The following is a 23,736-nucleotide window of genomic DNA, read 5'->3' as shown; positions in this document are numbered from 1 at the left end:
CAAAATCCTGAGAAATCATGCTTCAGATTAGCAGTTCTGCTAAGTTCATTAACTGTAGTTATAAAAGCAGCTCATCTGCAAAAGGAAACAAATGCAAAATGATAAGATAAAAGGATTTAATAGACCAACATACATTTGAATTCATAACAGTTCACTATGTCTATTGATATAATAACAGCATAGCAAGGGTATTAAAAAAAGAGTATTCAATGTACAATATAAAACATATAGTTTTGATTCAGTCATGCACTGTATGAATACTACAGTTTCCATTATCTACGGCATTAGTCCAAAAGCTTTCATTCCGTTGTTATAAGAGTGTCACTGAGAGGAGCGCTCCATCAGTCCCATGTAATGCCAAGCATCTGACAGCTGAGTTCCCAGAGTTTCTGAGCCATTTCATCATCTAAAGCGTCTCTTGAACACAGTGCTGGAGCACAGTCGCTAGAAACAAAGCAGAATCTCAGGTTAATGAATGACACTGTCTTAATGAGCATTAATATGACCAATCATTTCTATATTTCATGTTTAACACACTTTATTATCATAAAAACCTAATGCAAATGGTGGATGTCTTTTGTTCATATCGTCACATAACTGGACTAAGAATTCTATTGAAATGTTTCTTCTGTACCTGTAATATCCTCCACTCTCGTTGTCCAGCTTGGGCTCCACAGCACAGTAGATGGTGGTCTGGGCCCCCTGGATGGTGGTCTTGGTGAAGGGGCTAAAGACCTTGACTGCTATCTGCACAGGCTTGCTGAGGTTCCTAAACAGCTCTGACTGCACTACACCGGGATGGAGGGAGTACACAGTCACACCACTGCCTACAAACACAACCATCACCATATATCACTAACAGAGTTAGCAGATGACATACAGATGACAATTTTTTACTTTTTTTGTACTGCCTTGATTAGGAACAGAAATGTTTTAATGGAAATAAGTCTGTTATTTTGGATTCCATCCGTCATTAATTTACATTGGGTTAGAAAGACATGGTAGCTTTAAAATAATAATAATAATCATGGGCATACCATGTATTTTTGGATTTAAAAAAAACTTAACACTAACAACAGCTTCACTTATTCAGGAACTGAACTACAGTGTGCATGTGTTTTATACATATCCATCTTCCATATCAATCATATTTGATGAATCAGGTTTTTATGACTCATATTGTATGATGTAGGGAAATATGGAGCTCATACTCCAGAAAAAAGGTATAAAGTCATTCAGATGACAGAGGGCATGTAGACTATTTTGTAGAGATGTTGATAATGTTGATAATCCAAAGGATTTAGAAATTTGTGTATTAAAACAGGGTTATAGAATCATAGTTTTTGATTCAAACAGGTTCAAATAGTATTATATTAGTTAAATTCCTTTACTCCCCCTTCCATCTCTGTCAAAGTTAAACCTTTGGCACCACAAACAAGTCATTAAGAATCTGTATAAATCTGCAACAATGCCTTCTACTTTTTTTTTACCAGAATTACTGGCATGATTGTAAACCATGCAGGATGTGATTGATCTGTGGCCCTTCTGAACAGATCACGGTGTCAGAAAAAGGACATTCTACACATTCTTAGGACAGTCCTGCATCCTAAAGGAAAATCTGAGAAAAACACAAAGATCAGCTGTGACCCCCTCTGACACAGTGTGTCCTGGTTTTGGTTGTGTTTATTTAGTCTGACAGGGAAAAAGATTGCATTTGATGTCACGTTGTACTCTAATGAATACCAAATCAAGCAGAGATCAGGAGAGAGAAGACAAACAAGACATTATAGTGTGAGTTCTTAAGGATCATATTTAGTCTGACACGGATAGCCTTGCTCTGACGGTCACATACCCTGCAGTCTTTTAGCTAAGGAGCGTGTGCAGAGGATGTTAGCTAGTTTGCTCTGGCCATAAGCCCTCCGTGGAGAGTAACCCTTCTCGCTGTTTATGTCATCCAGATGGATGCTGCCCCATGTATGGGCCACAGAAGCCACGTTGATGATCCTGGAGGGGGCTGATTTCTTTAGGAGGTCAAGCAGAAGGTAGGTGAGCAGAAAATGACCTGTTGGTGGATTGGAGAAGATAAAAATAGTCAGGGGTTGTCTGCCCTTTCATTGTCTCTCGTGTCCTGTTGATCCCCCGGTGCTTTATTTGTCTATTACTCAATAAATGCATGGAAGTGGATGTATATGGAAAGGATGTAAACTGTATGTCAGTGCTTAGGTTCCAACAGGAAGCTAACCTCGGCTGATAAACGATTAAACAGCATGCGCTGTCAATTTAGAGGCTGGCTACTCAACACTGATAGGAAGTCTGAGACTTATATATAGGATTAGTCTATTATCAAATGTAATTTGTGGTTAATTTAATGGAGGTCACTTTTGGACCAATTTACTTGACTTACTGGTCAGATCAAGTATTGATTAGATACAGGAAATGTAATTTTACAGAGAGTATTAATTATTCCTGGGGCATAATAAGTGTTTACAACAAAATGCTGATGAACCATAATAACTTTAAATCGCCTCAGATATTCATAAAATTGCATTGAATTTTTATTGTTGAAATAAATATAGACATTTGGATAGTCAGTAATTTTTTTAATCAAATAAATTAATACTTTTATTCAGCATGGATTCATTAAATTGATCAAAAGTGCCAGGAAAGTCATTTAAAGAATCCTGAAAACAATTAACATGGTTTCCACAAAAAAAATATATTAAGCAGCAGTTGTGCAATATTATAACTAAAAACTATATTAAAATATTTTACAACTATAATTCGATATTGATTATAAAAAAGAAATGTTTCTTAAGAGTGAAGATTGGAGTAATGGCTTTTCAAAACTCAGCTTTGTCATTGCAGGAATAAATTACAATTACTTATTCCAAAACCTAAAAAATCTTACTAATCCAGAATTTTGAACAATAATGTATCAAATGTCCTTTATTAAATGTCAACAATTTTTAGATGCGATTATGGTTCATGGCTTTGGTCAAACTCCCTGAAATACACTTATCATATTCGTCATGATAACGTAAATAATGCATGCATGTAAACATATTCTTTCATACTGTAAAACGTCAATAACATTACCTAAATGGTTTACACCAAACTGCATCTCAAAGCCATCAGCAGTTTTTGAATATGGACACATCATAATTCCAGCATTGTTGATCAGGATGTTGACTTGCTTTTCCTCTAAAACACACACACACACACACACACAAGTACAAAGACCCATTAACAAATTAATATTATATTAATACAAGTATTTAAAACGTGTATATGTATGGTAGATTATATTTTTCTTAATATCACACTTGTCTCACACACACCCTTGTTTATGAGTTCTGCAAATTCTCTGATGGATTTGGTATCTGATAAATCAAGTCTGTTCGCCACAATGTTTTGGTTTCCAGAATCCTCCATTAATTCTTTTCTGGCTTCCTCTGCCTTTTCCAGGTCTCGACAGGCCATGATGACCCGAGCCCCTGAGGACAACACATACAGAAGCTGATATTAATGCGCAAACAGTCATGGAAGACTGCACAGATATCCTTCACGGATCTAAAAAGAACTGTGTTTACATACTCCAGCAAATGTCCTTGCTGTGAAATGTCCTTGCATAAGAATTCATTTGGTGCTAAACTAGCATGTAAGGCTGATGAGCTAACACAATAGCTGTTTGCCTGGTAATTACTGTGCAGAACGTCTATTATACTATTCAGAGCAATTTGGCTGGCGAGCGTCAGAGTTTCTTTGTTGGAATTCAGCGGGTCCATGTGGGAAAGTGTACAGTTTTACATCTCTTTGGCAGAAAGTATTGTAATCCTGTCGTTTATTAATCAGCATGCATTCAAAGCTTCCAAGAGCCTGTCGGTTTTATAAGATGAATAATTTGTTGTTTCGATCGTATCACATTTGACATTAGGACAATGATTCATCCTTGCATTTGTTATTTTCATCCCAGGTTATGGTGATTTGTATGCAATACTAAAAAGAATAGACTACAATGAATATGCATCCATAAATAAAGCTATCAACTGCAACAGTAGTGCGAATACGATGTGATGGATTGCAGTGATTCCAAGTTAACCTCTCTATACCCTCTTCTAATTAGAGTGGCATCACGCATGGCTTGTTAGCTTCCCGAAAGCTTGAGAGGTTTGTTAGTTCCTTACCTCTTTTTGCAAGGTCTCTCACTGTCTCTTTGCCAATGCCTGTGTTAGCTCCTGTGATTATGACTGTTTTGTCATCAAGACGTACAGAAGAGCTCCACTGGCCACAGAAGAAATTTCTGAAATTGATTACAGAGCTAATGTTTATACAATGTAACGAGTAAATTTTTTGGTGGATTGTGAATTGGTACAGGGAGAGCGGGGCTAGTTGTCACGTATGGAAGCAAAAAAGGTCATTATGACATATTTTTCTTGCATTCTTTCTTTGTCTCAGAACTGCGCTAAAAACAAAAAAAAACATTATTTTACTGCACAAGGAGAGAAAAATATACAATAATTAAAAACCAAAACAACAAGAGCAACAACAAAAGGAGATATAAAGAGCAACAGCGTTGGATGGGACCCTTTACACAAAGACCAGAGCAGTCTATTCGAAGTCAAATGTACAGGATATGTTCAAAAGCACTGCCCCAACATTTCACCTAGTCCCTTTATTTAAAGTTTCCATATCTCAGTAAACTTACTCTATAGGAGTCTTCAACTGTGTATTATCTTTTCCGTCACGTAAATCTCCCTCACTGTCCGTGACCATTCTTCAAGCTTTAAAGCAACATTATGTGCATTTTATAACCTTGAAATATCAGTTTCAAAAGCATTCTGTTGGTACCCTGACTTCTAATAAGGTGAATGGCTTCTCTTTCCCACGCTCCTCCTAAATATGTGTTCTGAATATTTTAGTTTGGTGAGGGGGGAAAGGGCATATTGCTTTAATGCAGTTATAATGCACATGTACAGTACAACTTTACTTAAAACAGTGAATTTCACTCACTTAACTATAGGGGGCTGAAAGGTCACAATACACAGAACTATATACAGCTGCTTTACGTGCAGTCTACAAAAAGTACTGTATATTTTAATTCTAATGAAGATGCAGTTAACTAAACCCAACTTTGAGGCATGTTCACATTATTTTATTGTAAGTTTCTCAAAAGAACCTGCCATTAAACTGCCTATTAAAAGCTTTTATTATAGTAAAATAATTATGAAACTCAGCAATTCGTATAACAGCATAAACATAAAAAGTAACTTTCAAAAATGCCATTGTTTTGACCATCAAACATGGTACGTAATACATTTTTGTACATCTACAATTGAATTCAGTTTAAGAGGGTTTTGGATGTTGTTGGAAAGCAACAATACAGTACAAACTTACTGTCAAAACTTGTATGTAATTGGATTTGTGACTCAAACCCTCATAGCTGCTGACTGAGATAACAGTTCTCATGACTACTTCCCCATGTGACAATTAGCCCCTTTCTCCCATATTTAAATCAGATCAGCTTGTAATCCAAAATTCGATATATGGCAAATTGTTAAAAACAATTTTATATTAATTGCCATTTGAGATTTATATTTTTGCGCATTTTTCTTTCTTTTTTCTTTCTTTTTTTTTTTTTTTTTTTTACATGTTAGATCAAAAATACTGAAGAGAAGAGAAGAGAAGAGAAGAGAAGAGAAGAGAAGAGAAGAGAAGAGAAGAGAAGAGAAGAGAAGAGAAGAGAAGAGAAGAGAAGAGAAGAGAAGAGAAGAGAAGAGAAGAAAAATGAGAAGTTGACACCAGCATTACCTTATTGAGTGCATTGTTCCAATACTGGCCGGTTTCCCTCAGGAGACAGTAGTGCTCTACTCTATCTTCCTATGTAATTTATGAATGAGATATTACTATGCGGTCCAGATCCGAGCCCCTCCCGTCCAGAGCTCTGTCCTCCGACCAATGAAACGCGTCTGACTTCAGTGTAAACAACGTGATGCGCTCATGCACACACCGCTCGCACATATGGGCTCGCGCGCGATGATGGCCTCGAACTCCGAGGAAGCCTTGTTCAATTGAATCTCTTTTGCAAAGTTGGACATCCCGGTTACACGTCACCAGAACACACAATACAATCACGTCACCCCACTTAAAAACGTTACAATTTTTTTTTTTTTTGCAAAAGCAGTGACCGCGTGCGCCCACTAGATGTCCTCGGTGCGTCAGTCTGATGCTTCATCGCTGGCGGCCCTGGAGTATAGAGCCATGGCACAGTTACTGTGAGAAATCAAGAGTGGAAATATTTAGTAAACATCAGAGTAGTTATTTTGCTTGCTGCCAACTTTAGCATCACTAGTGCAAAATAAAAAGCATGTGAACAAGCTTCTTGTGGGAAAGATGGGCATTGAGGTTGTTATTTTATGAGCATGAGTAGCATCAGCAAGTTGTAACAAACCTGTAGTTGGTTCCAGTGGGCAGGACAGGGGTGAGGGCAGAGTATAGGGTGATATATGCACCCTCTGCAAACCACGTATTCACAAAGAACTGCAGAGACTTCTTCAAATGCCTGATGATTCCTGTATTTACTAGGCCTGGATCAACAGCATAAACATTCACTTCCATCTCTGCCACAGAAACAGAACTGAATGTCACATTACATGACCTACAGTAAGAGATGAAAAACACTTGCCACAACACTTGCCACAATTTCCACAAAACGCAAGAATTGCCGTAATGAAGAATGTTTGTGGATAAAACATGTAGTCACCATTTATTCACACTTGTGTGGTTTTTCATACACTGAAAATGATGAGAGCCATTGACAGCGTGGACACTCTGGTTGTTTTTCACAGACAAAAAAAAAAAATTTCATGCATGACGACATACTTGCTCTTACCTTCCACTCTTGGGGCGAGCTCTCGCGTGAAAAGTATGTTGGCAAGTTTGCTCTGTGCGTAGGCCTTCAGGGGATGATAGCTTTTCTCACTGCTCAGGTCCTCGAAGTGGATCTTTCCCATGGAATGAGCCAATGAGGAGACATTAATCACTCTGGAAGGAGCTGAATGCTTCAACAGATCCATAAGGAGGAACGTAAGAAAGAAATGTCCTTAAGAAGAAAAGGAGTCATTCATCACACGTCAAGTGTGTACAATCTCCATTGCTTCTCAACAACAAACAGGGACTCTTTGATATTCTTTGAAAGAATGAGGACGACTAGAGCACTTCATCAAACGTAAATGATTGACTTCGAACTGTGTTTCAAAATCGTCTGCTGTTGTTGAATATGGGCAGATTGCCACACCAGCGTTGTTTATCAGCAAATGAAGAGACTTTTCAGCTGAAATAAAATAAAAGGAAACATAATTTGATCAGAATTAAATGTATGATGTATATAAACAAAAGTTCTTCAACCATAACTCACTGTTGTAAATTAATTCAGCAAAATCACAGATGGATTTGGTGTGCGCCAGGTCTCTGCTGATGTCACTTCAGCAGGTCTCTGCAGGCCAGGATCAACCGTGCACCTTGGGATAAAGCACAGCTTTTGTTCCATTACTTGAAAACCTGGTACATTCTTTTGAGCAATTTCAGGAAAAACATATTCTAATCTGGATAGGCCTATGTATCAGATCTAATGGCTATGCAGTCAGATCTAATATACTTCATCCGTGGCTCTATGAAAAGGCTCGATATGTTATTTCCACAGTAAGTATTTGGCCGCAGTACCCACCTCGCTTTGCCAGACCCTTGGCTGTTTCTTTCTCAATCCCAGTGTTTGCTCCAGTCACTATAGCAGTTTTTCCATCTAACTGAATATCAGATGACCAGCTTTTGGTGAAAAGCTCTCTGAAAAGTTTATTTATTAAACATTTTTAGTAGCATAATATGTCACAAAAACTGTTAAAATAATAATGTATAAAAACTATATATATACTATATATATATAAATTATACATAATTTCCGACAAAGAATTGACTCATATATACTATACATATTAAACAGAAAATGTAAAATCATGTTGATTATAATGTTATGTGTATAGTTTTAATAATGTAAATGATTGAAAGGGTTTATTTCTTTATTAAAATTCAAACAGTGCTGAAATAATACTTTTGAAAGACAGGTCTTAGATTATAATCATATACAATGTGCATATTGAGATGTTAATACATGTTAATTGTAATGTAATTTTTTTAATTTCTTAACTACTTCTAGTACTACTAATAATAACAATAATAATAAATGTCAATATCTCTTAATCAAGTTACAGATGAAATAAAAAGCACCTTACCAAAAGACATTCATTTTCCAGCAGTCTTATCACGTGTGAACCAACAAGAAGGCTTTTTTTCAAAGCTACTCATGATACTGAGTGCGTGTCATAATAAATGCTCAAGTGTCTTTTGTACTTGAATGTATTCCTGAGGTCAGAAGAAACTGAACCATTTTTGCATGCAAAAAACATTTATTGCTTTATATTTATATTTCTGAAAGGTCATGCTGCTAAATAAAGCTGTGTGTGTTTGTGTGTGTGACCTACTGGTTACACTAACTGAAGATATTCTAGGAAACTCTTGCACTAAATGATCCCCACCGGTAAGATGTTTCACTTGATTCTGAATTTCTTTCCTTTCTATAACACTAAATCAATAGGCAAGTTTTGTCAAAGACACTGCTGTTTTATTTCACATGAACATCTGGACCTTAAAATGGCTAAAAACCACACACTAATGCCAGTGTCTGGTGTTCGATCTTAAGTGGTGGGAAACTCAGTTCAATTATTCATCTTCAAAAATCAGGTAATTTCCAGCCAAGCCAGAGGAGCACCTGTGTCCAAACCTGGGGTTCTCCCGTCACCCGATAGCACACAATCTGTTCGGACACGACTGTAACATATTAGGATCACTGACACCTCTACTTCGACCAAGAGAATATGGAATGATCCATCGCTCTTTTCCAGCGGTCTTCCCCCAGATTCCCAGTTCTCGACAGATAGGAACAATCATATTCTATGTGGAAACAGTGGATGACTAATAATAAAAATTATATATATATATATTGCTGTTTAAATGTTTGGGCTCAATAAGATTTTTTTGTCATTGGTACTTTTTTTCAAATATAAATTTATATTTAAATTCAGCAAGCATCAAAAGTGACAGTAAAGACACTAAGAATGTTACAAAAGCTTTCATATATTCAAATATTATTAAATAAATGCTGCTCATTTCATTTGAACTTTGTATTCTTTAAAGAAACCACAATAGTTTCCATCACTGAAAATAGTAGACATTTCTTGAACACTAAATCAGTGTATGAATATATGCCCAACCCCAAATGTTTAAATGGTTATATAGGAATAATAATACAAAAATAACTGAAATATCTCAATAAACAAATACATATTAAAAACATATACTGTTGTCTAATTATTTAATGTACATGCATATTTCATCTACATGTATATTTACATGCATGTGCATTTATTATGAACAACACAAATTACAAATAAAAAAAAAAACATTTACATTTTACAAAAAAAAAAAACTAATTGGAATTGAACACGTTTTACTCCAATATTGAGATTTTTTTTTTTTCAAATAATATTTATAATTTATACATCAATTTCAAAAGCATACAAATGAATTTCGAAAACAACATTTTGTCTTTGTCATGTTTATTATTTTTCTGTAAATGCATTTGCCTTTAGGATTCAGTAGCATTCCACTAGATGGCAGGACAACTCAACAGTCATCGCTAGTCACGCGTCACCGAGCGTGCCTGAAGCCGGCTCTCTGAGCAGAGCCACACATTAAAAACAGACAGAACTCGGTGTTTGTTTCTGTTGCCATCGCAGACTCGTGATTATTCCAATCACGGCTAAACATCCAGCGGCCTTTGGTGGAATTCTCACCTCAAGTGGCTAAACATTGCGCTCCTGAGTACATGTTTGCATTGAGCTCGCGACAGCTGGTAGCCATTCACCGCTATTTATGAAGGCTTTATGTCAACATTGGTTTTACTCGAATACAGAGGTTTTACCACACATGTGGTTAGTGATGCACAAGCAATAAACACTGCTTATCACTAACCCAAATTCCTTTCTCATACCATCACACTCTCATTTAAGGGAAAGAAATGTTTTCATACAAACAAGCTTTATTTACAGTAATGGGTGGAGAAAATCACTACTCATGTCTCCGAACGTTGATTTACATTGAATGCTTGTGAATAATGTTTGTGATTACATATTCTGCTCCAGTCAGACTGACTTGCCAGGCACAAAATCAGCACGATAAATAACCCCAAAAAATGATTAACATTTACAAATTACGCTATTTAGAAAATACAGACACCACAAATCAGCATCCCCATTTCTCATTTCCACTTTACTAACTTTTAACCATCATCCTAAAATGGTTCTTGCAATGAGGTACGGTATGATTGCTTAATTTCAGAAGGCCACGAGAAAGGGACGGTGAAAAACACGGTGGTTTTGTTGTGGTGGATGTGTTTGTGCTTTATCTGGCTGGGTTTTCATCGTCTTTGGCCCGAGTTCGGCTTCTTGTCGCACCAAGCCGCTCTTTATTTGGCTCCTCAACATAGAGTTTGTCTGAAAATGAGACATTCTGGGGTCAATGTTCTTGACTTTTACTGTCATCCGATCATTATAGCATCGGCGAGATCCTCTCAAAGCTGAAACCGCAAAACCGAAAAGAAGTAGCTCATTTATACGATATAAACAAATGCACAGCATTTTTCATGAAATAGCACTCTAGTTGCTATATGGGCTGTCGAATGCCCGTCATTAACCAATGAGAATCATTTGAAAAAGAGACAAAGTCAATTCCAGTCTAGTAGGAAATGTTTGCAGCTTTTTATTTCTGCCAGGAGCAGTCGTTGGTCATTTCCTGCACGGGCAGGTGTTTTTCCAGGTGTCCGTTCCGGCTCTTGGCCTGCGGTGTTGTGGTTATGTTAGATTTGGGCTCACTTTGAAAACTGTCATCGTTGGATTGTTCCTGAACCGGGCAGCTGAAGGGTTCGTCTGCTCCTTCGCTGCTCCCCAGGGACGTTTGACTGACGTACACCACGATGACCTCACCGCTGAAGTTCATCACCTGCCCGCTGGAGATAAAAGTAGTGTTGTTGTTTCCTGTCACCTGACCTGCCAAAAATAGACAACAAGTTAGAACCAGTGTTAGTGGATGGTGGCAGAAATATCTACTATATTTACATTAACTAAGTATCATAATATTCCTTTCCTGGAGACGAATTAACGCCAGTGTTATTTTAGCAACACTGATGTACTATTGCAGTTTGTGTTAACTTCTGTTTTTATTTTTATTTTAGTTAAAAGTTTTAGTAATTTTTTTGTTTTGTCATTTTTATTAGTTTTTTAATGTCTATATCATTAAGTTTTAGGTTTTAGTTAATTTATATATTTTAAATTTTCATTTAGTTCAATTTTTTGTAATTTTTTTTTTTTTTGTTATTTTCATTTTTTGTTTACATTTTTAGTTTTAGTAATTTTGTTACTTTTTATTAGTTTTTTATGTATAAACTATACATATATATGTTTTATAAGTTTTCATTAGGTTTTAGTTTTTTTTAGAGTTTTTTTTATATTTTCAGTTTTCATTTTCATTTAGTTATAGTAATTTTGTTTTGTGTTTTCAACATTTTTATTAGTTTTAATGCGTCTACATAGTTTTTTTTAGGTTTTACTGTTATTTTGCAATTTTTATATTTTGTTTTGTGTTTTTGTCATTTTTTTCTTGTGTCTTCTTTTAATGTCTATACAGTCTTAGCTTTTAGTTATTTCTACATTCTCCGTTTTCATTTGAATTTTTGTTGTTTTTCATTTATTTAGTATGAGTTATTTGTGTATATATATATATATATATATATATATATATATATATATATATATATATATATATATATATATATATATATATATTAGTTTTAGTTTATAACCCTGGAAGACTAACAAGAACATTAAGGATGATTCATATTAATGCAACCAGATGCCAAACTACTATGTAGTGTTGCTGACACACGTGAATACGCTATGCTACTACTTTAGATGTTTAGTGGTCAACATAAATGGTCTTCATTATAAACTGGAAGCTAATAAAGCCATGTCAGCACTGAATTGGCAAAAATATATTTGTGTCAACCTCTATTGGGCAACAAAACTGCTTCCTTCCACTTAAAAATTCAACACGAGAAGATTATCATTATATGGCTATGTAAAGCACACAACGCAGGAGAAGGAATAAACAGGAACATCCTTTAATAAATCCACAGGCAGAAGAAAACCAGGAGATAAACAGAAATCAACATCTTCAACATTATCATAAAAAATAACCAGCAAGGACAGAATAGAAATGTATACAAAAGCAAGAGAGGGACTAATGACTTAATTAACAAGACACAGGTGAACAAAATTAACTAATCAGGGCAACTCAGGAAAACTAGGTTAAGGAAGATATGAGAACCGGAACACTAACAAAAGTCCATAACTGTGACAATTATTTGGTTCCTTTTTTTTATCGGAATATACACATAAACTCTCAGTGACTCATGTTTCACACATCTTTTAGTCATTTTGCTGCTAGTCCATAAAGGACCCTACACCCACTCTTTGCGGTGGCTTCCTACCATATTTTCACAAACATGACTAAATGGAATGCATATGACTTAAACGAGCTTGTTCTAATTATTTACTACAAGACGTGATGACCTACATTATTTTACATACAGTAATACTGTGTAATTCCTCTGCAGAGATTAATAACAATAGGATGGAATACAAGTAACACAGTCACTGTCAAGTAATTGTGTTATTGAAATGTAAAGCTTTATTTTGCCAGTACTTATGATGATAAATTATCTAAATAATTATTATAAATGATTTTAAATATTTTAACACTACAGTTTAAAACTTCTGAGTTTTGAATGTTTTTGGAAGAAGATTTTTTTATGCTCACCAGTAATATTGTAAAATATTGCAATTTAAAATAATGTGATGGCCAAGCTGAATTTTCATGAATTGTCTTCAGTGTCACGTGAACCTTAAAGAAATAATTCTGATATGCTGATCTGCTGCTGAAGAAACATTTCTTATCATTATCAATATTTAATACAATTGTGCTGCTAACTGTTTTTGTGGATACAGGATTCTTTGATGAATTGGAAGTTCAAAAGTTTCAAACTTCAACTTAAAATTGTTTTTTATTGTATCATTTACTGTCACTTTTAAGAGTTTTAATGAATCCTTGCATCGTATCCCCCATATAAATACATTTATATTTCTAATTTATAAATATATAGAGTTCAAATATTATATATAGGTTATATTAGATTATATATATATTTAATATTTTTATATATTAGTTATTTATACAAATAAGAATATATATACACACACACACACACAAAATTATAACAAATTGTATTATTTCTATAATCTTTAATTAATAGTTACTCTATTGATTAGTTGCTACTCCTATTGGTAAATAAAGATTAATATTTAATAATGTCTGTTTTCTAGCACTTTTAAAAGTTTACATAAGGGATCCATCAGTGTAGAAACGTGATATTTGGCCAGAAAACCAGTGCAACACATCAGCTGATACAATGGCGTGCTGCTAGTTTGTTGGCTTGGCCAGCTGTTTCACGATCAAAGCACTGAGATGGAAATGATTTCCACCTGCTATTCTGACGTCATGACTTTGATCTCCTCCAATGTTTCACATCATATCATACCATATTTGTCCAACAGAAACAGAATCGCATGGTCAGTGCTTGTAAATCTGGAACAAACACGTGCTAAATGAGTTTAACAGATTCGCGTGCACTTCACTATGAAGCAACAGCTTCAAAGGCCTCAGACGCACAGACAGCTTTTCATATGTTTTGTCACTATTTTTGCATGTGATAATGTCTTACCAGATGTGAGAGTGGATTCTGAGCACTGGTTCTGGAAGTCTGCATCGGGGTCGGACAGTTTGTGGTCACCGCTGTGGATCAGTGAAAGGCCCTGTTCATTAGAGCTGACCGATGACAGAGGTGGGACGGTGGTGGAGTCTATGCTGCAGCAACAAGGTTCGTTCTGTCTATACAGCTCTTCAACCGGACCTCGCTCCCCATAGATGCCTCTCATCTCTGACATGGCTTCTTTGCCAGCAGGGCTGCTATAGTCCAGACAGAGTTCCTGGGAGCGCTGCAGACCCACGTGATCGCAGGCTGGCAGGACGTCTGACGAGCAGCTCTCACACAGCAGAGGTTCTTTCAGGTCGACGGTCTGCCGGTTTTCTCCAATGGCGTCTTCTGTCCTGCAGGAGCAGCATGTCGCCAAACCCGTGGCCACCAGCTGACTGCAGTCCTCGTTCTCTCCGACCTCCATGGGCTCCTTCAAGGGAAGCGCACAGCTGCAGGAGCTGCCTGACAGAGGAGACACAGATCCAACTCCGGAGTCTTCGCTGGAGCTGCCCGATGAGGTTTCGGCTCGGTCCTGGTCCTGCTCGCGGTCCGTGGAAGTCGAGGTTTCATCAAGAATGGTTAATTGGGCGCTGGGATGTGTGATCAGGGGCTCTGGGGGAGTTAGTTCTTGGCAAATCAGAGGGAGGGTTTGTGGACCGTTGCCACAGTGGTATGAAGTCCCAGTTTCCTAAAAGAAGGAAAGCTGGTTACAATAAGTATGTTAACTATATCAATAACTATAATGTTTTAGCACTCATAATGCAATTGGGTTCATTCTGACCCAGAAGAGATGCATAAACCCTTCTAAAAAAAAAAGCTGGTTTTGAGCAATGATGAGTTATAAAGTCAAAGGAATTTAATTAAATTCTATGAATTCCAATGAGGTTAAAACTGGTAAAACAGATTATATACATATACATATAAATTTCATACAATGATAAATTCAAATAAAATACTATCAATTTTGAAAAAATCAATATACTTTGAATAATTGTTTTTTTTTTCTAAAATATAAATTTCTCAGTTTTTTTATTTATTTAAAAAAGCTGGGTAAATAAAGTAAAAACAATGTAATAGCAAGGTAAAATTCGAAACTTTATTTATTTTAACATTCACTCATTAATGAGAAGTTGCTGATCAGATACAGTGTGGTTTTAGTAAAAAAAAAAAAATCTGCATTCAAATTCATAAAATGTATAAAATAACTATTTTAATAAATATCAATTTAAAATAATTATAAAATAAAATATAAAATATAAATATAAATATAAAAATACAATACAGATTTTTAATGCATTATGAGGGTTAATAATCATTATAATTCTATGATAACAGGGCAGTCTACACTTCAACTATAACAATAACCGAAGAATTATATTGTTGAAATCGCTTTCAGAATATTTTTTTTTCCAGCTGATGAATGATAAAAACATTGACAGCCAATCAAAATCCATTGTTTTAAAAAGCTTACAGTTTTCAGATTCTTACTTACCTGTTGGTTCCTACTTCCTTTCAGGTTTTGGACGCAAGTGCGTAGATTTACTGTGGTGTCAGAAAATAAGCTTTAATCAACAACATAGACAAGAACCTACCACAAAAATGTCAAACTAATTTTACCTGAGAGGAAGTTCAGCTTATCCTTGCAGCAAAACAAGAAGAGAACAACCAGGGACACCACAATGATGACCGCGAGGATGGCCACCAGCACCCAGGGTGTCATGCCTGAGGAGGATGAGGAGGTTTATCCATCACACCGCTTTGTGAAGCTTCTCAGTTATTCAGATCATTATAGAGGGTATTATAGAGGACATTTTTATCATTTCAATCACTGTATTGAGCTTCACTAGTTCTGCAGTACCCGTGCATATTTTGAGGCCAAACATAAACATTTTAAATAACCTACCAGGAGAATGGACTCCACACACCACATCTGTCTTAGAGCTTCCTGGCTGTTTCTCGGTCTTGCCGATAGCTTTACAACTGGAAAGAATTAGATATATCAAGAATAGAATTAGACGTATCAAAAGAGGGCAGCCAAACAGTCTGATTTTCTCTTCTACGAGGAAGCACAAACACAAAGAGCAAAAAGAAAAGGGGCTCTTTCTAGAGGAAGTGGTGGAGAAATTAATCATAATGCCACAGTGCGGTAAGACTGCGGGGGCTTTAAAAAATGACCGAGCATGCCTGAGACCTTCCCTAGACAAACAACGCCTGTGAGAATGAGAACTGTGACTTTGCAAATGAGTCCTTTTAAAGAACAATTGTGTGTGTGTGTGTGACTCAGAGGACAGGCATGTTTGTGGCACACACTCGCAGCTGTTGTCAAACCTGTGGAGTTGTTATTGTATTGAGTTTTTAAGCTTAGATTAAAGGGCATACTCACTCTGTCCATTTCTTGCAGGCTTCTATTGATATGGAATCTGAGAAATATCCATATTGACAAGGTACACAGGAAGCTCTGCCCGTCTCTAAAATGAAGAGAGCGATAAAGAATTATAGACAGAGAGACAGATTTCTGAACTAAACACATTCAAATAATATATCCTTATTTAACATTCTATAAATCTATAATCCATCGTTCTATCTACCATTCTATATACCATTATCTATCTATCTATCTATCTATCTATCTATCTATCTATCTATCACTCAGTCTGACTATACATCTATCCATCCATCCATCCGGCCACTATCTATCTATCTATCTATGACGGATAGCTAGAGCATATACGCAGAGATGGTCTACAGAAAGCCTTGTGATGTCTTTTAATTTTAATTACAGTGTGAATGTCAAGATGCTAAAGTTAAAAAGTAAACGACAGTGTGTCCAGATCCATTTCTGTAAACTGTATTATAGTGTTCCTTTCCATCTGGCTCTAAACCTTGTGCTCCAAACCACAGAGCTGGAACGGCCACTGATTTACTGCACTCTCAATTACGGGTACACTTCATCAATCTATAAGACATATGATTAATGATCCAACTTCAAACTTCTAAATAAGCTTATGACAGGGATAGTTCACCCTTAAATTAAAATTCTATCATTCTATGGGGAGTCGATGGGGAGTCTAAGCGGAGTCGATTGGGAGTCTAGGGGGAGTAGATGGGGAGTCTGGGGGGGGGGGGGGGCGGTCGATGGGGAGTCTAGGCGGAATCGATGGGGAGTCTGGGGGGGGGGGGTCGATGGGGAGTCTAGGGGGAGTAGATGGGGAGTCTAGGGGGAGTAGGTGGGGAGTCTGGGGGGGGTCGATGGGGAGTCTAGGCGGAATCGATAGGGAGTCTAGGGGGAGTAGGTGGGGAGTCTAGGGGGAGTAGATGGGGAGTCTGGGGGGGGGTCGATGGGGAGTCTAGGCGGAATCGATGGGGAGTCTAGGGGGAGTAGGTGGGGAGTCTAGGGGGAGTAGATGGGGAGTCTAGGGGGGGGTAGTCGATGGGGAGTCTAGGGGGAGTGTGGGGGGGTCGATGGGCAGTCTAGGGGGAGTAGATGGGGAGTCTAGGGGGAGTAGGTGGGGAGTCTAGGGGGAGTAGATGGGGAGTCTAGGGGGGGGGTAGTCGATGGGGAGTCTAGGGGGAGTGTGGGGGGGGTCGATGGGCAGTCTAGGGGGAGTCGATTGGGAGTCTAGGGGGAGTAGATGGGGAGTCTAGGGGGGAGTCGATTGGGAGTCTAGGGGGAGTCGATGGGGAGTCTAAGCGGAGTCGATTGGGAGTCTAGGGGGAGTCGATGGGGAGTCTAAGCGGAGTCGATTGGGAGTCTAGGGGGAGTAGATGGGGAGTCTGGGGGGGGTAGTCGATGGGGAGTCTAGGGGGAGTCGATTGGGAGTCTAGGGGGGAGTCGATTGGGAGTCTAGGGGGGAGTTGATGGGGAGTCTATGGGGAGTCGATGGGGAGTCTAGGGGGAGTCTATTGGGAATCTAGGGGCAGTCAGTGGGGAGTCTATGGGGAGTCTATGGGGAGTCGATGGGGAGTCGATTGGGAGTCTAGTGGTTAGAGTTTGTCTCCTAACCCTAGGGTTGTGGGTTCGAATCTCGGGCTGGCAATACCACGACTTGCCCTTGAGCAAGGCACTGAACCCCCAACTGCTCCCTGGGTACCGCAGCATAAATGGCTGCCCACTGCTCCGAGTGTATGTTCACAGTGTGTGTGTTCACTGCTCTGTGTGTGTGTGCACTTTGGATGGGTTAAATGCAGAGCACGAATTCTGAGTATGGGTCACCATACTTGGCTGAATGTCACGTCACTTTTTTCGTCACTATGCTCACCTTCATGTCATGAACAACCCTATCAATGTGGAGTCACCACAAGCTCTTACCCCCCATTACGATTCCTTCTCCTGCAGGACATTTTTGAATGGCCTCACAGTATTCGCAGTTGATCAGAGAGCAGTGGAAACCCTGCTTGCACTGACAAGGTTCATCCGCTGTAGGGTTGTGTAAACGAGTGCGGTTAAATCCTTTACCTGTAGAGAAGGATTGGTGCATGGTGTCAAAATATAATGCAAAATGAAACAACATTCTTTCTTTACACACATTATGTGACACTGACCCTCGTCGCAGAACTTCTGAGGAATACATTTAGTGTCACTGTTCCAGTGCGGCTGGTATTCTTCAAGGCCACAAACGCGGCACTTTGTGCTCGAGCTGCCGTCGCAATGGGCAAAAACGTATTTCCCTACATGCAAAGAAAAATCATGCAATAAGTTGCCCATCTAAAGTTGAAATGTGTTTGCTCTTTAAGTCATCAAAAAAGGTCAGTGAAGGCATAATGAGAAAAGAGGATATTCTTGTGACTTTTATAGTGGAAGTTAAGTTTTAGTTCGTTTGGGTGTGTGTAGGCCTCTTCCTCTTTTTCTTATCCTTCTGCTTTTTAAATGGGAAAAAATGAGCCGATTTAGACCTGATCTTATTTTTCCCAGACAGGCTTCACTCCCACAGCATAAAATGAATGTATGGTTTGTTTTATAGTGTCTCCTACATACTATAATTAACTAGTCTGTATTCCTGCTCACCTGGTTCACATTTTCCGCAGCATCCCCCGTTGTGCTCATATTCATTTTGTTGGCAGATAATGGCCAGTCCTGCCTAAAATTAAGAGTTACAACAAAGGTTAAACAAATGCATTAGCTCTTGTTTGTGATGTTCCTCATTTAAAAGTCATTTTTGATAAAAGCATCTGCTAAATGACAAAACGTAAGGCCAGACTACAGCAACAAGTCACATCAACAGCAACACACGTTTATGACGGACAGATAGATAAGGATCATTTGAGTGGTAAAAGCATCAGGGATTGAAAGAGTAGAGGAGTAAGTGTATGGTGAGGGGCTACTGCCCAACTTAGAGGAAGAAAAAGGCAAGAAGAAAAGCAAAGAACACCACCCACATCCCTCCAGATACCACAGAAGCATTCCACGGTTTAACAGCAGGGCAGAAATAAATGCAATCCTTTAATTCAGTGCAAATCTGAGAAAATCTAGCTGTCACTCATGTAAAAGACAATAAAAAAGAAAAATAGTGCCAAGGTCAGCATACTGGGCTGTCATGGAGGTGAATAGGACTTGGATGAAGTACCAGATGTTTATTTGTAGATTGTTAAAATAGGTAAAAAAAAAAAAAAATGCTTAAATTCAACTTTTTAATGTCCATTGAAAAATAAATTGCTTTCAAGCCTAAGTTTTCTGTATTCTAGCCAACATATATTTTCAAATGATAGAAATTGAAGAGTTGTTTGTATAGGGACTACAGAAGAAAATTTATGAAATACAAAAGCTTTCTTTATCCCTCTAAAGAAAAAAAAAAAGCAGAAGTAAACATTTTCCTATTCAGGTTTCCTGGATTGATCATGGATCAATGGATTTATCCATCATGCCAGTTGGAAAAATCCGTGGGCTAATGGAAATTCACGAGGAAATAAGATTTCCTTATCAGATTTGTTGATGACAACAAGATTTTTATAAACACGGGACTAGTTTACTTCACTAAAACAAAAACAGATATTCATCAGGAAGAAAACCCAATTTATTAAAATGATGAAACAAATTGTGTCCTGTATTCCTTGATGTACATGAAACTCCGTACTATATACACATATATATATATATATATATATATATATATATATATATATATATATATATATATACATACATATATATATACATACATATATATATACATACATATATATATACATACATATATATATATATATACATATATATATATATATATATATATATATATATATATATATATATATATATATATATACACACACACACACACTCCTACTGCAGTGTATAAATGTCTTTTTTTTATTGAAATCACCTTTAAATTTAAAACACAGTACATTACAATAAACATTAAATAAACTGAATACTTGAAAATATTCTCCTCTTTGGTTCTATTAAGATCTTATACATAGTTAAAGATGCTATTCTGAGGGTTTTTCTAGCACTGCTGAAGGACCTAAAGACCTTTTGATGACACGTGTGAAAAAACACAGGAAACCCAAAGGAATGTCCAGAGGTCATTTCTGATCCTCTACATTTGAATGTAAGGCTATACTCGGGCAACAAAACATATTTTCATTGACTAAATATATAAGATCATGGTCAGTGACGCCCTGAAAAATTATATGTTAGAAAATATGCACAGGACAGAGAGAAATCTGTTCTCACAGGATCTCACTGAATATAGCAGAAGCACTTAGATAACTCAGTTCTAATGACTCAGTTCAGTCAACTCATGTGATCTGCTTTGCATTTAGATAGCAATGTTGTGTTACTGTATTCTGACTGTGAATATATAAATTAAAGTCATTTATAAATAATTTAGCTTATAATTAGTTCAACGAAACACAACCTGGCAACTACATCTTCAGACCTGTATGTGATGCAAAAGAGAACATGATGAGAAAACCTTTGGCCTGATTTAACATTAGATAACTCAGAAAAAAAACTGAATGAGTGAAAATATGAATGAAAATTGGCTGACAAAGAAAAATAAAAACTGTAAAATTAGCTAATTCCACAAAACCTGAATATAATAGATGTTGTCAAATTCCAATATAAGGGGTTTTCCCAGAAATGTTTGCATGGAACAAAAGTTTTTGAGGGTTTGGGAGTTTTGAGTTGGAGTTTTACTCCATTCCTGGGAATGTAATGATAATTTACATTTGATGAGTATCAAGTTTACATTAGGCGGGAAGATTTATTGATCTCTTATTTATTAAAAAAAAAAAAAAAAAAAAAAAAAAAAACACCTGCACACCATTATGAAAAAGCACAATGCCAGAAACACATATCCATGGAGTTACCCTCAAAGTGTACAAAAAATCTGACAGGGAGGAACAGAGTGCGGATGTGTCTCAAAACCTAGTTAGCGGTCAGCCTAGAGAACACTTTTGTCCAGGTATGTCTTCTCAGTTTTAAGCAACAGACTAAATTTGTGACAAGATGTCTATTTTTGTTGCGGTTCTTTTGAACAGTTCATATCAATGAGCCGTTTAAAAATATTCATAAATTCATAATTCGTCATCATTCGTACTGTAATTAATGTGTTTAGTTTGTTGCGGCCATAATTAATCTTAGATTTAATAATGTTAAAATGTTAATAAATTAATTCACATCAGAAAATAAACCAATTCGTTTAGTGCGCGTGCTGACAAAACAGTCAAAGTCACAAACATTTATTTGCATTATTAGTTAACGTTATATTTTAAACATTTCCGCTTACTTTTCGCCCCTTTAGTCAATTCAGTTCACTACTATATTACCGAATCTTGATCATTACGAACTCGACTTGTCCTAAAGAGTTGAAAGTACGCTAACTTGTTGACACGAGAACAGTTTGGGGCGATTCAGTCAGATCGAACGAAGCGATCAGGTTTTTGAGATTCATTGCAAAGGTCCGACTCAAAAGACTCAAAGAACGAGTGATTCACGAATCGTAACTAAAGCGCTAAATGTACACAACACGGTTCCGCAACAAAGCGCTGAAATAAATAGAAGGGAATAATGCAGCTTAGCTCTGAGGTGACCAAGAAGTTTCCAGTAAACAGAGTGCAAAAATATAGCTGAAGTTTATATTAATCCCATACAATTCAAAAACAAAGTTGTTTTTTAATAATCATTTGCAAACACTTAAGCAAACCTACCTGCGTGCACAGAGCAAGAACCAAGTGTGTGATCCATCCTTGAAATATCCAACTAGCAGAAAAATCCACTCTCATTATTCTAAACTTTAAATCAGGATCGTGTAGTCTCAGCTTCAGTGCTGTTGTATCGTCCAGTGAGGTTCAGCAGCAGACGTCTGCGCGCTCTGGGATGAAGCTCCAGACTGCTGTAGTTCATTCGCTGAGGGCATATCCCATGATATTCACTCACCCACGCCTCGACTGCTGCTCTCCCTGTGTTTCCACTGCACTACAGTCAAGTAGAAGCTGCTCAGTTTTTTTTTTTCAAACGCTCCTCCTATTTTTCGTAATCAAAGTCGTCCACATATAAACGGGGTGACGTTCATTTAACCAGACAATCACTGTCAGTCACTAGTGTTCAACTCTGTAGCATTTTAGTTTACTGCGCCACGTCAAGCACACGTATCGCGTTAGTTTACACTTATAGCCAAAGTGCATTGAAGATACATTGTACTTAAGTTGGGAGGTACAGTTAAAACCCCATATATCTAAAGTTAAGTCTAATGTACATGCAACACGAGCATAATGTAGTGCACTTGACTTGCCCCTCCACTTTCTAAATAACATCTCCCTTGATTCATAATTTGATTGGACTGCCAAGCTTAAAACTTTTTTATGGACTTTTATGGACAACTTAAACTGTAGTATTCTACTGTTTAAAATGTTTAGCATAGCCAACCATTTGAACATAGCCTCACTTATGGAAATTTGTTCCCGCCATGGGATAAAAAAAAAAGTAATTGCGACTTTTGAAAATATATAACGTTACATTCTGAGAAGAAATGTCAGATATAAACTCCCAACTGTGAGTAAAAAGTGATAGGTTGCAGTTCTATGGCGAAAAGAAAAACAGTAGTTTACTGTTTCCTGTGTTTACTATGACAAACTCCTTATTTTGTGCATTAAATATTTTGCAGGCCTATAGTTAATACCACCTCTTTTTTCCATTAGTTTCAGCAGATACACCTTAATTTCTCCTGTAAAATGCACATTTACCTCAAATGATGGACACTGTGCTCTTATTCAAATTGGTATTCTGGTCCAGGAGCTTACACAGTTTAGTCAACATATAGTTAAATGACAAATAAAGTTTCTTTTAAAGATTAAAGTAATGGTCCACTAGTCCGTGGCCTCTCTGAAAAGAAGGTCACACTACTGTGAGTTGTTTGCCTGTAATTCTTATCTTGCTTAACTGTCAGCTCATAATTGCTCACTTGGCAGCTGTCTAAGTGGGTGAATGGGGCAGATAGTGATGCTCTCCGGAGCATTGAAACATAGCCAGAACTTTACACTAATTTACCATCCTCTTGCTTTCAAGCCTAGCGCTGCCATGCCTTTGCTTTAAGCCACCGCTGCCTGCTTTGAATAACAGTCATCGGGAAAGCTGAAGGGCAAGTTTTGGCATCCATGCGCTTTCCTTCATGCAGCTATCGCACCACCCCACATGCAAATCAGGTGCACACACTGTCCTCAATTCCTGGAGGCCTTTCTAAGCAGATGCATGTCATGTCAGGCAGATGAAGAGATGTCACAACAGACTGATTGTTCAAGCATGGAAAACAACAACA

The 23,736-nt window shown here is 37.2% G+C and overlaps 2 protein-coding genes and 1 pseudogene across 3 annotated transcripts; all 3 read right to left on the bottom strand.

Moving 5' to 3' along the window:
* Positions 1-102: 102 nt before the first annotated feature.
* LOC127945886 (retinol dehydrogenase 12-like) lies at positions 103-6,008 on the bottom strand. Of its 2 annotated transcripts, none has more exons than XM_052541984.1 (7): positions 5,809-6,008; positions 4,185-4,300; positions 3,339-3,494; positions 3,097-3,201; positions 1,853-2,062; positions 635-827; positions 103-444 (listed from the first exon to the last, which is right to left on the bottom strand). In XM_052541984.1, exons 1-7 carry the CDS (start codon positions 5,820-5,822, stop codon positions 342-344), a joined length of 897 nt encoding a protein of 298 aa, XP_052397944.1. In that variant the 5' UTR covers positions 5,823-6,008; the 3' UTR covers positions 103-341. The 2 variants fall into 2 exon arrangements, with proteins under 2 accessions (XP_052397944.1, XP_052397943.1); XM_052541983.1 differs by lacking the exon at positions 5,809-6,008 and adding an exon at positions 4,706-5,769.
* Positions 6,009-6,149: 141 nt separating this feature from the next.
* LOC127946109 (retinol dehydrogenase 11-like) lies at positions 6,150-9,000 on the bottom strand (annotated as a pseudogene).
* A 405-nt stretch (positions 9,001-9,405) lies between these two features.
* Positions 9,406-22,403, bottom strand: LOC127945885 (tumor necrosis factor receptor superfamily member 11A). Its single transcript, XM_052541982.1, has 10 exons — positions 22,130-22,403; positions 18,984-19,056; positions 18,521-18,646; positions 18,288-18,434; positions 16,362-16,446; positions 15,882-15,958; positions 15,596-15,700; positions 15,471-15,520; positions 13,946-14,666; positions 9,406-11,156 (listed from the first exon to the last, which is right to left on the bottom strand). The coding sequence occupies exons 1-10, from the start codon at positions 22,202-22,204 to the stop codon at positions 10,870-10,872; spliced, it is 1,746 nt and encodes a 581-aa protein (XP_052397942.1). The 5' UTR covers positions 22,205-22,403; the 3' UTR covers positions 9,406-10,869.
* Between the last annotated feature and the right edge of the window lie 1,333 nt (positions 22,404-23,736).

The sequence above is a fragment of the Carassius gibelio genome, chromosome A24 (assembly GCF_023724105.1).
Source record: "Carassius gibelio isolate Cgi1373 ecotype wild population from Czech Republic chromosome A24, carGib1.2-hapl.c, whole genome shotgun sequence".
Taxonomy (NCBI): domain Eukaryota; kingdom Metazoa; phylum Chordata; class Actinopteri; order Cypriniformes; family Cyprinidae; genus Carassius; species Carassius gibelio.
This window is presented reverse-complemented; position numbering and strand designations above follow the sequence as displayed.